The 14,681-nt window shown below is 34.8% G+C and overlaps 1 protein-coding gene across 16 annotated transcripts in view; it reads left to right on the top strand.

Moving 5' to 3' along the window:
- Positions 1-14,681, top strand: part of LOC136039604 (excitatory amino acid transporter 3-like) — a 180,120-nt gene that overhangs the window by 101,693 nt on the left and 63,746 nt on the right. For 11 of the 16 annotated variants that reach the window (XM_065723485.1, XM_065723480.1, XM_065723482.1 and 8 more), the window contains 3 exons: positions 4,155-4,181; positions 6,376-6,794; positions 10,529-10,571. In XM_065723485.1, coding sequence (XP_065579557.1) covers positions 4,155-4,181; positions 6,376-6,794; positions 10,529-10,571 — 489 coding nt within the window. The remainder of the gene's footprint in view (positions 1-4,154; positions 4,182-6,375; positions 6,795-10,528; positions 10,572-14,681) is intronic. The other 5 variants (XM_065723488.1, XM_065723481.1, XM_065723492.1 and 2 more) reach the window with 1 other exon arrangement.

The raw sequence follows: 14,681 nt of genomic DNA, 5'->3' as shown, positions 1-14,681 counted from the left end.
GACAAGAATATATGTGCAGTGTTTTTTTTTGGAAGATTAAAATTTCCGGTTTTATTGATTAGATTCAAAAAAAGTAAAGATCATTTACAGCTTTATCCGTTCTTTTGCTAAATCGAAATAACAAGGTTGAAAAAAAGTGATCTTTCATAGACCTTCACTTTCCAAGCTGACTACAATCTTTCTTCATTCTTATCAGGATTGAATTAAAACGAACAGAAATTACTCCGATACGAAAGGGGCTGTTCCCTACTGAACGTCCCGCTCTTTACGTTATTAAATAAAAAAAAACAAGTTTTTTCAACTGAAAGTAAGGAGTGACATCAAAACTTAAAACGCACAGAAATTACTTCGTATATGAAAGAGGCTGCTTCCTCATCAACGCCCCGCTCTTTACGCTAAAGCTTGACTCTTTCTCTCAATTCTTCTTTCTAAAACAGTAAAAAACTTTAGCGTAAAGAGCGGGGCGTTGATGAGGAAGCAGCCTCTTTCATATACGAAGTAATTTCTGTGCGTTTTAAGTTTTGATGTCACTCCTTACTTTCAGTTGAAAAAACTTGTTTTTTTTTATTTAATTTCTGAACGTTTTTGAATCAATGCATGTTTTGATTTTGGCTCTCCGCAGAGGAATAATCAAAACGAAATTTGCATATTTTTTTTTTTTTGGCTCAATGGCTTTCTCATAATTTTGATCGAATGATTTTGAGAAAAAAAGAGCGGGGGACGAAGCCTAGTTGCCCCCCAATTTTTTGGTTAATTAAAAAGGCAACTAGAACTTTTAATTTTTTACGAATCTTTTTATTGGTAAAAGATTTACGTCACTTATAAATTAGCTTACGTAAAGAACTTTTGTATTCTCATGTTTTTATTACATATATGAGGGGATTCGCCCCATCGTCAGTACCTCGCTCTTTGCACTAAAGCTTAAATTTTATCCCAATTCATTAAGAATGACCCCCTGAATCACAAAAGCCGTAGAATAAGTAGTTGAAATTACCGAAAATACTTTAGCGTAAAGAGCGAGGTATTAGAAGGAGGTGAGCCCCTCATATGGGTAATAATTTCTGTTTGTTTTAAGTTTTATTGCTGTTCCTTACTTCCAGCTGAAAAAGCTTTTTCACTTTTATTTTTTAATTGTTTTTTTTTTAAATAATGCTAGTAAATCCTGCTCTCCCTTCATGGAAATTTTCTTCTCCCATTACAAATTCTCGAAGGAAAGTTCCCCCAGCATATCCCCCTCTTCTCAACCCCTCCCCCAACCCAAAAAAATCCTCCTGAAAACGCCTGTATACTTCCCAATAACCATTACTATATGTAAGCACAGGTCAAAGTTTGTAACTTGTTGCCCCTCCCACGGGGACTGTGGGGGAGTAAGTCGTCCCCAAAGACATAATTATAAGGTTTTTCGACTACGCTGAATAAAATGGCTATCTCAGAATTTTGATCCGTTGACTTTGGGAAAATAATTAGCGTGGGAGGGGGCCTAGGTGCCCTCCAATTTTTTTGGTCACTTAAAAAGGGCACTAGAACTTTTCATTTCCGTTAGAATGAGCCCTCTTGCAACATTCTAGGACAACTGGGTCGATACGATCACCCCTGGGGAAAAAAAAAAACAAAAAAACAAAAAAACAAAAAAACAAAAAAACAAATAAACACGCATCCGTGATCTGCCTTCTGGCAAAAAATGCAAAATTCCACATTTTTGTAGATAGGAGCTCGAAACTTCTACAGTAGGGTTCTCTGATACGCTGAATCTGATGGTGTGATTTTCGTTAAGATTCTATGACTTTTAGGGGGCGTTTCCCCCTATTTTCTAAAATAACGCAAATTTTCTCAGGCTCGTAACTTTTGATGGGTAAGACTAAACTTGATGAAACTTATATATTTAAAACCAGCATTAAAATGCGATTCTTTTGATGTAGCTATTGGTATCAAAATTCCATTTTTTAGAGTTTTGGTTACTATTGAGCCGGGTCGCTCCTTACTACAGTTCGTTACCACGAACTGTTTGATCAAACTTTAACTCTTTCTTTCAATTCTACTTTTTAAAACAGGAAAAAACTTTAGCGTAAAGAAGGGGGCGTTGAGGAGGGAACAGCCCCTTTCATATACGGAGTAATTTCTGTTCGTTTTAAGTTTTAATGTCACTCCTTACTTTCAGTTAAAAAACTTGTTCTTTATTTAATTTCTGAACATTTTTGAATTAATACATATTTTGATTTTGGCTCTCTGCACATAAATAGTCAAAAAGAAATTTGCATATTAATTTTTTATCAAATGGCTTTCTCTTGGTTTTGATCGGATGATTTTGATAAAAAAAAAGAGGCGGGGAAGGAGGCCTAGTTGCCCTCCAATCTTTTGGTTACTTTAAAAGGCAATTATAATTTTTGATTTCTTACGAACGTTTTTATTAGTAAAAGATACACGTAACATACAAATTAACTTACGTAAAGAACTTCTATATTCGTATATTTTTATTACGTATATGAGGGAGTTTCTCCCCTTGTTAATACCTCGCTCTTTACACTAAAGCTTAAATTTTGTCCCCATTCTTTAAGTATGACCCCTGTATCACAAAGTCCTTAGAATAAATAGTTGAAATTACTAAAAAATACTTTAGCGTAAAGAGCGAGGTATATAGGAGGAGATGAACCCCTCATATGCTTAATAATTTCTGTTCGTTTTGGGTTTTAATTTTGATCCTTTTTTCATTTGAAAAAAAAAACTTCTTCATATTTATTTTTTATTGTTTTGTTTTTAAATAATACTAGAAAATCATATGTGCCCTTCATGGAAATTCTCTTCCTCCATGAAAATTTCCTCCATGGAAAGATAATCCCACGTAAACCCCTCCCCTCAAATCCCCTCCTCCTCAACAACAAAGAAATCCCCCTGAAAATGTTTCTACACTTCCCAATAACCATTATTACATGTAAACAATGGTCAAAGTTTGTAATTTGCGGCCCCTTTCTCGGGGACTGTGAGGGAGTAAGTCACCCCAAAGACATAGTTAATAGGTTTTTCGGTTATGCTGAACAAAATGGCTATCTCTAAATTTCGATCCGTTGATTTTGGGAAAGAAATGAGCGTGGTAGGAGGCCTAGGTGCCCTCCAGTTTTTTTGGTTGCTTAAAAGGGCACTAGAACTTTTAAATTCCGTTAAAATAAGCCCTGTCGTAACATTCTAGGACCACTGGGTCGATATGATCACGTCTGAAAAAACAAACAAAAACAAATAAACACGCACCCGTGATCGGTCTTGTGGCAAAAAATACGAAATTCCATATTTTTTTAGATAGGAGCTTGAAACTTCTGCAGTAGGGTTCTCTGTTACGCTTAATGCGATGGTTTGATTTTTTTCAAGATTCTATGAATTTTAGGGGGTATTTCTCCCTATTTTCCGAAATAAAGCAAAATTTCTCAGGCTGGTAACTTTTGATGGTAAAGACTAAATTTGATGAAACTTATATATTTAAAATCAGCATAAAAATTTGATTCTTTTGATGTATCTATTAGCATTAAAATTTCGTTTTTTATAGTTTCGTTTACTATTGAGCCGGGTCGCTCCTTACTACAGTCGTTGCCACGAACTGTTTGATAATTTCACCAAAGGTTCTTATATTCAGGGACGCCAATTGGGGAAGGAGATTAGGTTAGGAGAACAGGGACGCCAATTAGGGTTGGGTAGGGGCATGTCAAGGTTGATACTCCCTAGATTTTCCCCTACTAGATTTTGAACAATACCATTTTAGGTATTTTCAATGAAAAAACTAAAAAATCATAAAATTGCCCCCTCCTGATTTTAAAGAGTACACTCACACACACACAAACACACTCAACTTTCTTGTGAATTAGCCTCCCTGTTTTTGTAGTCGCCTATAATATACTGCAAATTTCATTGATTTATGAATTTTCGCGTTCTTCTATCAATCTTTTTCGTGGGATCTGCCATTTTTTCCGTTTTTGTTAAGTTAGAAAGAGTTTTCAAAAGATTTTTTTCAAATAGTGTAAAAACCTATAATAAATCTGGAAATAAAATTTTTGTACGATTTTATTTGAGAAAAACTATTTGGCTTCATTTTATTAATCCTATGCATGTACAGCTTAGAAAAATTGCATGTTGCTTGTATTCTAATTGCATGTTTTGTTTCTTTTTAGGAGACATGGCCAGCTTTTGAATCTAAGGTATTCATTTCATTTTGTTTCTGGTAAATGGAATTGGTGTTCTGGTGATTTTGAGATTATTGTTTTTTAATAATAGTATTTTTGTATCGATTCTGATGTTTTTTTGTATCGATTTTGAATGCTTAAATTAGGAACATGGTTAAAGAGAAGGGTTTTAGGACGAGTGCCCTACAGGGGTGCCATTTTAAATTTTGGCACTACATAAGCTACAACCAGACCTACGGAGACCATTTACTTAGGCATTTGCCACAGGGTTTTCACAGGCTGTATTCTAGTCGTTTTTTTTTTTGTTTTTTTTTCAAAAATAGTTATTTATGAGTAGAGCTCAATAAAGTAGTACATGTTAGTACTTTCTGTTAATTTTGAAAAAAGGTTCAATTTATTCTGCACTAAATTTTCCGATCTTGTGCTTTTAATTATTGCTCCTTTGTCAGGTTAGTACAGTATGGACGAAAGATTTCTGAAGACAGTACTTTTTTCGCCTTGCTTGAATTTTTGTTATGAAAATTTTCATTTTTTGGAAATGTATATAGTTTGAAAACCTACAAATTTTGCGTTTTTGATATTATCGTATTATATCGGTGAATTTGGTCACGTCAAAAATGGCGCTGCTCGTGGAGGAAACTTTTCGCCCAAAAGCTTGATATCTTCGTTACTTTTTGTTTGTCAAGACTTCAAGATATAAAGAGATAAATTTGGCTTTGAATGATATCTTAATATGATAGAAATGGCTTTAGCCTTGAAAGCTGTTTAACATACCGCATATTGTTCTATGCGGAAATGTGTCTGTCAGGGCCGAGCACAGGGTGACTGAAGCGATTGTTCCCAATCAGGCCCTGCATTTGAAAGGCCTCCCCCATTACCATCAAAACGAACAAAAAAATGGTTGGATCTTTAAAACAAATTGTTTTTTGATAATGAGGGACAAATCATCAGTTAATCAAATAATTAAAACATGTTTATATTGAGTTAGAATTGCTGGATGAGACTTATTACCGTACTTGTTATCTTATAATAAATACCTTATAATATAGAAAACTGATAACCGAAAAGCTCATGTGCAATTTATTTGGACATGATTATTCGAATTTATTTGGGATAGTCCTATGTCAGAGAGATTTTTCACTACGTGCTTAAACTAATTTATGTACGCAAATTACTATATAGGTATGTTTTATTTAAATATTTCATATGGAGAGAGGCCTCCCCCGGACGCTGTATCTGTTCAATCCGGCCCTGCTATACCTTTCATAAAACGTGTACCTCACAGGCTATATCTCTGAATTACTTAGAAAGTAAATTTGTTAGTAATGCTGAGTAAATTGTTTCTAAAATTCTTTTTTCCTTCTTCTACTCGATAGAAAGTTCCCTCGTCTTACTCTTTTCGCAAGAAGTTCGTTCAAGTCTTTTCAGCTAGTATTAGCTAAACATAAGTAATACTTTACAAACCAACCCAAAGCGAAATAAAGGATATTTGCCTATATGTTTGGGAACAATATATCCGTTTATACTAATTTCAGACTGTATTCTGATTATCACAAGTCCACATTCTTCTTCCTGTTTGTAATTGCCAATCACAGAACATGTGTGCTAATTCACAAAAATAAAGGGGGAGGGCAAATGATTTTTGATTTTTCAATGAAAAAAAAATCAAGTCTAGGGCGGGTAGTACCCTCCCCCCGCCTAATTAGCACCCTGTCACGGAATTCACTGAGCCCAGATTCAGTTTTCATTACTCGGTTTTCTAATAAACTAAATTTCGCCCTATGGGTAAATTGAATACATCTATGAATAAACTCGTAGGAAGGACTCGTTTAAATTTCAAACCATTTCACTTCTCAATTTTTAAGAATTCTAGGAAGTAAAAGACTAAAAAAGTATTTATTTAAATTCATAATATCTTATTGCAAAACAGAGGCTAAAGTCGGTCTAATCAAAAATAAAACCATTAGTATTCCAAACTGTCTCAATGTTCTATTTTTCGATTTATTGGAATTCAAAGACTGCGGATAAATCTGAAAAGAAAAAAAAAATTATGCATTTATGTAATTATTTTACTAAATGACAGCATTCTTGCAGCAATATGTGCGTAACATACATTACATACGCGTTAAGCAATATTAAATAATCCATTTCTGTAGATTTTAGGATATTTGTGGCGACCCGTTCTAATTATTTTAATCAATTGTTCTAGGTCACTGGTTGTATGAGGAGCAACGCCCTCACTATACTTAGCGTGCTGGGTGTTTTAAGTGGCGGCATTCTTGCAGTAATATTGAGATACGCACGTGATGGACGTTACACACAGCGTGAAATCGCCTATGTCATGTTTCCTGGTGACCTCTTTCTTAGAATGTTGAAGGCACTTATCATTCCTTTAATTGTTTCTTCACTCATTTCTGCAATTGGGTCTTTAGACCTGAAAATGTCGGGTAAAATTGGAGCTCGTGCGGTGGCTTATTATATGTCAACAACTTGTTGCGCTGTTGTGCTTGGCATAATTTTGGCTACTTCTATTCGCCCTGGAAAAGGGGGAAACGTTGACGAGATCAGTCGACCGACGCAAGGGGCAAGGCCAACAACAACCCCTGATCTGCTTATGGATTTAGTCAGGTAAAATTAAATTTCAATAATTTTTTGATGTCTTTTTTAAAATTGTATGTTCTAGAAATAGAAATTAGGACTAAGTTCTAAAATTTCAATGAGAGGCCAAAATTAAAAGAAGACAGCCAAAAAACTGATTTTCAACCGCCATAAGGAGATCCGGAAGGGCTTGAAAATTTGTTTAATTTAAGTTTAATTTAATAAAATAAAAAGAAGAATGATGTGAACTCTAAAATATATAATAAAAAGAAAAAAGTTAAGCAGATGGAAACAAATCACATATCTAATTGCATAAAGATGATCGAAATTAAAGTAGGAAAAGTCCCAGTTAGAAAGTAAACATTGACAAGAATGAGAAAGAAGGGTAAACCGTAAGCACAATGAATAGTAAAATCGAAGGGAAAAGGAAAATTCAAGGGTTTTTAGCCCTGAAAACAATAAATTGGTGAAGTTACATGCAAAGACTATGGGGAATTGGTGAGACAAAAAAAAACACAAAAAAATCAACATAAACGCATGGGATAACGCTTATAATAGCATAATTGTAGCCTAATTGTATAAATCTAAATAGAAACGTTGCTTTTGTTTTTTCCTTTTTTATTCTGCTGTTTAGTAAGCTGAACACCATTTCTCCACTTTTACCTTAAGTGGACGATAGAAATAATTGAAAGTATTTTTTACCTAGTCTGTACTCTGCTGACCTGGCCTAAACAATTTTACTAGAAAGAGCTAAATGCTGAATAATCTACCGAGGTTTTCAATTGTTGAAACCCAAACAAAACAACTTAGACGCTTAATTAACATAGGGATTTTATAAATAGAATTTAGCTTCATTTAAGCCTTTATTAAGTTTGACAAGTTTTAGTGCCCCTAACGAATGTGAAAATGCAACACTGATAGAGCAATAAATAAATAAAATCAAAAAGAGACGAATAACTTCTAACAAATACAAACAAAACCAAAACAAAGAAGAACTAGCCAAAAAATGCAAATAAGGGCAATCGTACAGTGAAATAAACACATGGCCATTAAACGACAAAATCCGCGGACGCTGGACTAGAATCCGCGGACGCTGGACTAGCAACTCTATACCGTGAGGATAGGGACCTTTTGATAGTCCAGAGAGGTAGCCGTAGCAAAATTTTGCATTCTTATAAAAACACTTCTGTTAATATCCGAAGTGGTAAGAAGAAACCAAAATGGTGCTAGGGTGATCAAGTGTGGTACAACAAATGCATTATACACATTAGCTAGGATATGACAGTTAAATTTGAACTTTAATTCAACTAGTAAACCGAACGTTTTCATCCTGGCAAAAAATTATTTCAGAGGTTGACGGAAGGTGCCAAGATTTTACCAAACCGGTACACCAAGGTACGTCAATGTATCTTGTATTTTAATAACTTGTTTCACCTAGCTGAACATTTGTCTGGCAATATGAGCGGTGGTTAATACCAAGGATTTGGTTTGCCTCCCATTGAATCGAAGATCAATACATTTATACTCACTATCGTAGATTCGAAAATTTTCTTCAATTCGAACGCTATTCTACTGATACTGAATATCGTCCACATAGTTGGCTAGGGAAACATCAATAAATTTAAAAATACATGTGGTTAAAAAATGTGGTCAGTGGTACTAAATGTTTAATCAAAATAAAAAGAACAAGTTTTTCCAACTGAAAGTAAGGAACAAGATTAAAACTTAAAACGAAAAGAAATTATTATGGAAATTATTGCCCCCTCCTCAACACCTCGCTCTTTACGCTAAAGTTTTTTTCAATACTTTAAAAAAAATATTCCTATTATTCTAATTATACGACCCTTTTGTTTATGGAGTTGTTCTTGGAGAATTGGGACGAAATTCAAACTTTAGCGTAAAGAATGAGGTTTTGAGGAGGGGGCAATCCCCTTCATACACGTAATAGCTTCTGTTCGTTTCAAGTTTTAATGTTGCTCCTTACTTTAAGTTGAAAAACTTTTTTTTCTAATTTAATTTCTGATCGTTATTTAAGCAATGCCATGAAATCTGGCCCCAACTCTTCAGAGAAATCCCCCTTTCCATGCAAAAATCTTCTGGACAATTCAATCCCGGTGAAATTTTACCCCGGACAATTACCCTTAACAACTTCACGCATAAAATTGAGACGAAAAAGAGAAAGCAAGACTTTTAAAAAGAATTTTGTGGAGGAATTCGTGCAAATCCCCCGGTGTATAAATTCCCCTGACAAGTTCACCCCTTGAAAATTTCCCTCCCCATAGAGAATTCTCCCATGTAATAACTCCCAGCAAAAAATTCGTCCCCAACCCGAAAATGTATACAAGTTTCACAATAATAAATACTATCTGTGAAAATATTCAGGTTTTACGAATTAAAGACCTTTCCCCTGGGGCTATGGGGCTGTCCTCTTATAATTAAAGGCATAGTTATTGAGTCTTTCTACTATGATGAGCAAAATGACTATCTCAAAATTTTTGTCGGACGACTTTGGGAAAAGGGGTGGGGGGAGGGGCCGGATTGCCCTCCAATCTTCTTAGTCACTTAAAATAGGCACAATAACTTTTAATTTCCGTTCGACTGAGCCCTCTCACGATATTCTAGGACCACTGGGTCGATATGATCCCACTGGAAAAAAAAAATAAACACGCATCCGAGATAAACACGCTTTCTTCTGGTAAATAATACAAAACTCCATAATTTTGTGGATAGGAGCTTGAAACCACTACAGTGGGTTTTTTCTGATACGCTGAAGCTAATGGCGCGATTTTCATTAATATTCTAGTACTTTTAGCGGTTGTTTTTTCCTTTTTTCAAAAATCAGGCAAATTTTTTCAGGCTCTTTACCTTTACTCGGAAGTTTAAACTTAATGAGACTTATATATATATATATATATATATATATATATATATATATATATATATATATATATATATATATATATATATATATATATATATATATATATATATATATATATCCATGCACATTTTAGGCATAGTGAATTAATTTAAAAAGCATTACCTGACAATTTTTAGTCTAAAAAATTAAATCTACAACCTAGCCCCTCAAACTAGTAATTTATATCCAATAGTTCAGCTTGTTTTCTTCTGAAATTATTTCAGCCTCAAGAGATACTAGTGTTTCGTTTTTTCTCACGTTTCGTTTTGTTGGTTTTGTCTTTTCTTATTCACCAAAAATAGTTTGGACATGGAACGTTCAAACTGTCAAGGTCCTTGATTACAGTTAACACATCTAAAATACATTTTTTCGTTTTTTCCTCTATAGTAAAATTTATGTTATGTTATATGTCACTTCAAGAACCACCACTTCCGATCAAGACCCACGGTCTTTTCTCAAGAGTTATGCTTTGTTATTTGTAGCTAATGATTAAACTTTGCTTTGGCCAGCAATTCTGTTTCTTTTTTGCAATACATGGTCGTCATCTTTCAACTAAGAGTAATATTCCATCTCTGCCACATACATTTTTCTTAAGCTTAGCCCCCTTGCCCGATACAGCTGTCCCTCGATATTTCTAAATAGTTGCCTGGTCAAAAAAGGAGAAAGGGAACAAAAAATAAGTGCTAATCGACACAAATTTCCCTTAAAATTTCCAGCATCTTACTGCAGCACCAAGCCGCCTGATTAAGCTAAGTATGCTCCTTCTACCCCCCCTCTATTCAAAGCTTTTCATTGACTCTTGAATTCTTTCAAGTCGGTTTGATATCAATAAACTATTTTCTAGGAACCTGTTTCCACCAAACCTGATACAAGCATGCATTGCCCAGGTAAGCCAATCTTTCAAATCTTTATTTTTATATTGCCCAGGTAAGTCATTCTTTAATATCCTTATTTTTTCTATGCGATGAGATAGTTGGGTATTAAAGTGGACTAAGTGAAGAAAATCAATTTAAAAAATATTTAATTTAATCTTTTAATTTTTTTAATACTGATACCATTCAGCATTTTTAGGGGTAAAGGCAATAAACCCCGATAGAATTTATTGACTGTTTTCCAGACAAGTTCGAGGTTTTGACAAGTTACGGCAAAATTGCACTAAATGGACCTTCTAATATATTCATGACAATACATTCCTTGAGATTTCAAACAGTTGGTGGGAATGAACTGTAGTAAGGAGCGACCCGGCTCAATAGTAACCGTAACTCTAAAACACAAAATTTTAATACCAATAGTTATATCAAAAGAGTCGTATTTTTAAGCTGATTTTTATGCTGATTTATCAAGTTTAGTGTTACCCATCAAAAGTTATGAATCTGAGAAAATTTGACTTATTTTAGAAAATAGGGGGAAAACACTCCTTAAAAGTCATAAAATCTTATCGAAAATCACACCGTCAGATTCAACGTTTCAAAGAACCCTATTGTAGAAGTTTCAAGCTCCTATCTACAAAAATGTAGAATTTTGTACTTTTGATTTTCGTATTTATTTTTACTCTGTTTTTGTATTAGTTTATTAATATTTTAATTTTTTTCACAATGACTTTCCGCGTTTGCTTTTGTTTTTTTCTTAGTCTTTTTTGGCAATATCCTTTAATATATTTTTTGTTCGCGCTGAAAAAGAGAGGCGACTGTCCTCCCGAAATATTCGCTTTGTGAGTTTTTTCCGTATGTTTGTTTGGCCTTAAAAACCTTATTTTTGATCGTTTTTTCATTACATAAAAACAAAAATAAAAAATTGTTGTAATGCATAGTGCAGTATAAGTAGTAAGCATTTATGCAATTAGGAAAATAAGGACTGCATCTTTAAAGTACCAAGGACATAAGAATAAAGTCATTTTTCGGTCCTAGACCCATCTTAGGCATATTCATACCTAAAAGCCGTGAACAGGTTTTTAAAAGTTTGGGTTATGTGTCCCTTCAATAATAAAAACTATTGTTATTGGGTTAGAAAAATACATCACAGATGTTACCCCCCCCCCCCACAGCCCTCAGGGCAAGGGTTGAAATTTGTACCCTAGGGCATATAAGGTATATATATATATATATATATATATATATAGAAAGGGTGATCGTATGAACTCCGGAGGTGGCTCATTAGACTGGTAATCAGAAGTTCTAGTGTGTTTTTTAAGATTCAGAGTGATCAGAGGATGGACATCCCCCCACACCTCGTGTTTTCCCGAAATGTATCTAATAGGAATTTTGAGATGGTCATTTGCTATTTTAAAAACTTCAAAAAAGCTCATTCAATGGGAAATTGAAAGCACTAATGTTCTGTTGAATAGTCAAAAGCGATTGGAGGGCAACTAATCCTCCTCCCATGCCTACCGTTTTCCCAAACACATCCAATATAAATGTTGAGATAGCCATTTTATTTAACTTAGTTGAAAGGTCTGAAAATTGTCTGTGAGGAAGACCCCCCCCCTAGCCCTCAGGGAAAGGGTTGTAGGTTGTGCCCTAGGGGCATGCATGGCTTATATAGAAAGGGTGATCATTGAAGCTTTGGAGGAGACTCTTTGAATTGATAATCAGAAGTTCTAGTGTTCTTTATGAGATTCAGAACGATCAAGGGTGGATACACCCCCCTCCCACACCTCGTATTTTCTCGAAATATTCTTGATATAAATTTTGAAATGTCCATTTGTTGTCATAGAAACTTCAAAAAAGGGTTATTCGATGGGAAATCGAAGGGTCTAGTGTCCCTTTTAATAGTCATAAATGATTGGAGGGGCGCTAACCCTCCTCCCACCCCCGCCATTCCCTCAAATACATAATCAAAATTTTGAGATAGCCATTTTGTTCAGCATAGTTAAAAGGTCCAGAAATTATGTCTTTAAGGATGAAGCCCCCCCGCCACATAGCCCTCAAGGCAAAGATTGTAAGTTATGCCCTGGGGGCATATAGGATTTTTATTGAAAGGGTGGTCGTAGAAACTTCGGAGGGTTTCATTGGATTTGGAATCAGAAATTCTAGTACTTTTTATAAAATTCAGAGTAATCGGAGGGTGGATGCCCCCCCTCACACCTTGTATTTTCCGTATCCCCCCAGCTCGTATTTTCCCGAAATACATCTGATAGATATTTTGAGATGGCCATCTTCTGTCGTAGGAACTGCAATGAAGGCTCATTCGATTGGAAATTGAAGGGGCTAGTGCCCCTTTTAATCATCAACATTGATTGGAGGGCAACTAACCCGCCTCCCACGCCCACCATTTCCCCAAACACATCCATTCCAAATTTGTAGATAGCCATTTTGTTCAGCGTATTGAATAGGTCCGGAAATTATGTGTTTGAGGATGAAAACCTCCCCCCCCCTGCCCCACAGCCCTCGGTACAAGGTTGTAAGTTTTGCCCTGGGGGCATATAAGGTTTTTATAGAAAAGGTGGTTGCATAAACTTAGGAATTGGCTCATTGGATTCGTAATCAGTAGTTCAAGTAGCCTACCCTTTTTTTAAGATTCAAATTGGATGGAGGGCGAATTGTTTTGAGTTAGATTAGAGTCGGATATTTTTAGTAATTTCTGTTCGTTTTGAGTTTCATTTATTTTTATAGTGATTTTTGGTAGTTTTACGATTGGAGGATTATTTGACTTTATTTCCGCTGGTTCTTGGCTTAATGGAGCTCTTCACTTTTTTTGAAAACTTGTTTTGTGGAAAAAGTTTTTTTTTTAATTAATGCTATAAAGTGAAGATATTTCATCATAAAGCAAGTTTATTTTGCAGAAACCCGCAAGCTTATGAATTTGCTTTGTCGAATGAAGTAATTTGATGTAGCCCGCAGACTGCTCAAAAAATCGAGAAAATGAAAACAAAAATTTAAAATAAATTGATCTACCATAAATAACTCTTGAGACTCCTTGCTTTAAATATACATAGGAAAAGAAGTTTTATGCCTCACTGTGGAGGAGTGGCATCTGTTTACTTCTATGCACCCCTCTTGCTACTAGAATACCTTCATTCTAAATTAAATTTTTCTGGCAAAGTTCCAATCTCAGAGATCCTTAGAGCCTCTTTCTTTTATTTTGTAGTTTCCTCAGAGATTACCTTGGTTGTAAGCACTTACTTTCCGTACAACTTTCTTTTAATTGATTTTGCTTGCTGAGAAGGAAGTAGAAACTTCAGTTTTGGATGCAATGGTATAAATTTATATTAATTTCCTCAAATAAACATTAGTCAATCTATTACCTAGCCTGCTCGTATTTGGATGTGTCGCCAACTTGATGGGTGACTATTTCCTGTCAAATTATTTAATTACAGTTGGATGGGCTTTTCAATGCCACCTTTGCCGATTCTATAAGCTAACCTCTATGCTCTTGGGTTTGTCACCGACTTGATGGGTAACATTCTTCTGTCAAAGTACAAGATGAATTTTTAAAAATCATTTAATTACATTTGAAGGGTCTTTTACTTGCCTCCTTTTTCCATTTTAATATGTAACCTAATCGTATTTGTGTGAGTCGCCAACCTGAGGGTAGCAAAATGGAAAACTGTTATGTTGAAAAATACATCTTCTAACATGCTGAAAATTCAGTGGAAATCGCCTAATTAAAACGATATCAAAATTATTACTTTCCAATTAAGACTATCAGCCTCATTCAAAGTAGTGAAATAATAACTAAAAAGCTACATGAGCCTTTTGGACAAGAAATTTAATTTGTTCGTTTATTTAAGCTCGTGTTTTTCATAGTAAAATTATCTTATGGATTGTATTTGTAGGTTTCAGAATTGTAGAAGGAGAAATAATGGTGCAATTGGCTTAAACTTAGAAGTTGAGTTCCTTGGGGATTGGTTGTGGGTACCCTGCGGTGTGTGGGAGTTAATCTTACCTTCTGACTTACCTTTTTAAACCGGCAAACTTTGTGAGTTATATTACTGACCAATTTTATACAAATTTGCAAACAAAAGGGGTAGGATAAAACTGGAACAGAAAGATCCAGAT

The sequence above is a fragment of the Artemia franciscana genome, chromosome 19, assembly GCF_032884065.1.
Source record: "Artemia franciscana chromosome 19, ASM3288406v1, whole genome shotgun sequence".
In the NCBI taxonomy this organism is placed as follows: Eukaryota; Metazoa; Arthropoda; class Branchiopoda; order Anostraca; family Artemiidae; genus Artemia; species Artemia franciscana.
Note: the sequence above shows the minus strand (reverse complement) of the source record. Positions and strands in the feature narration are given on the sequence as shown.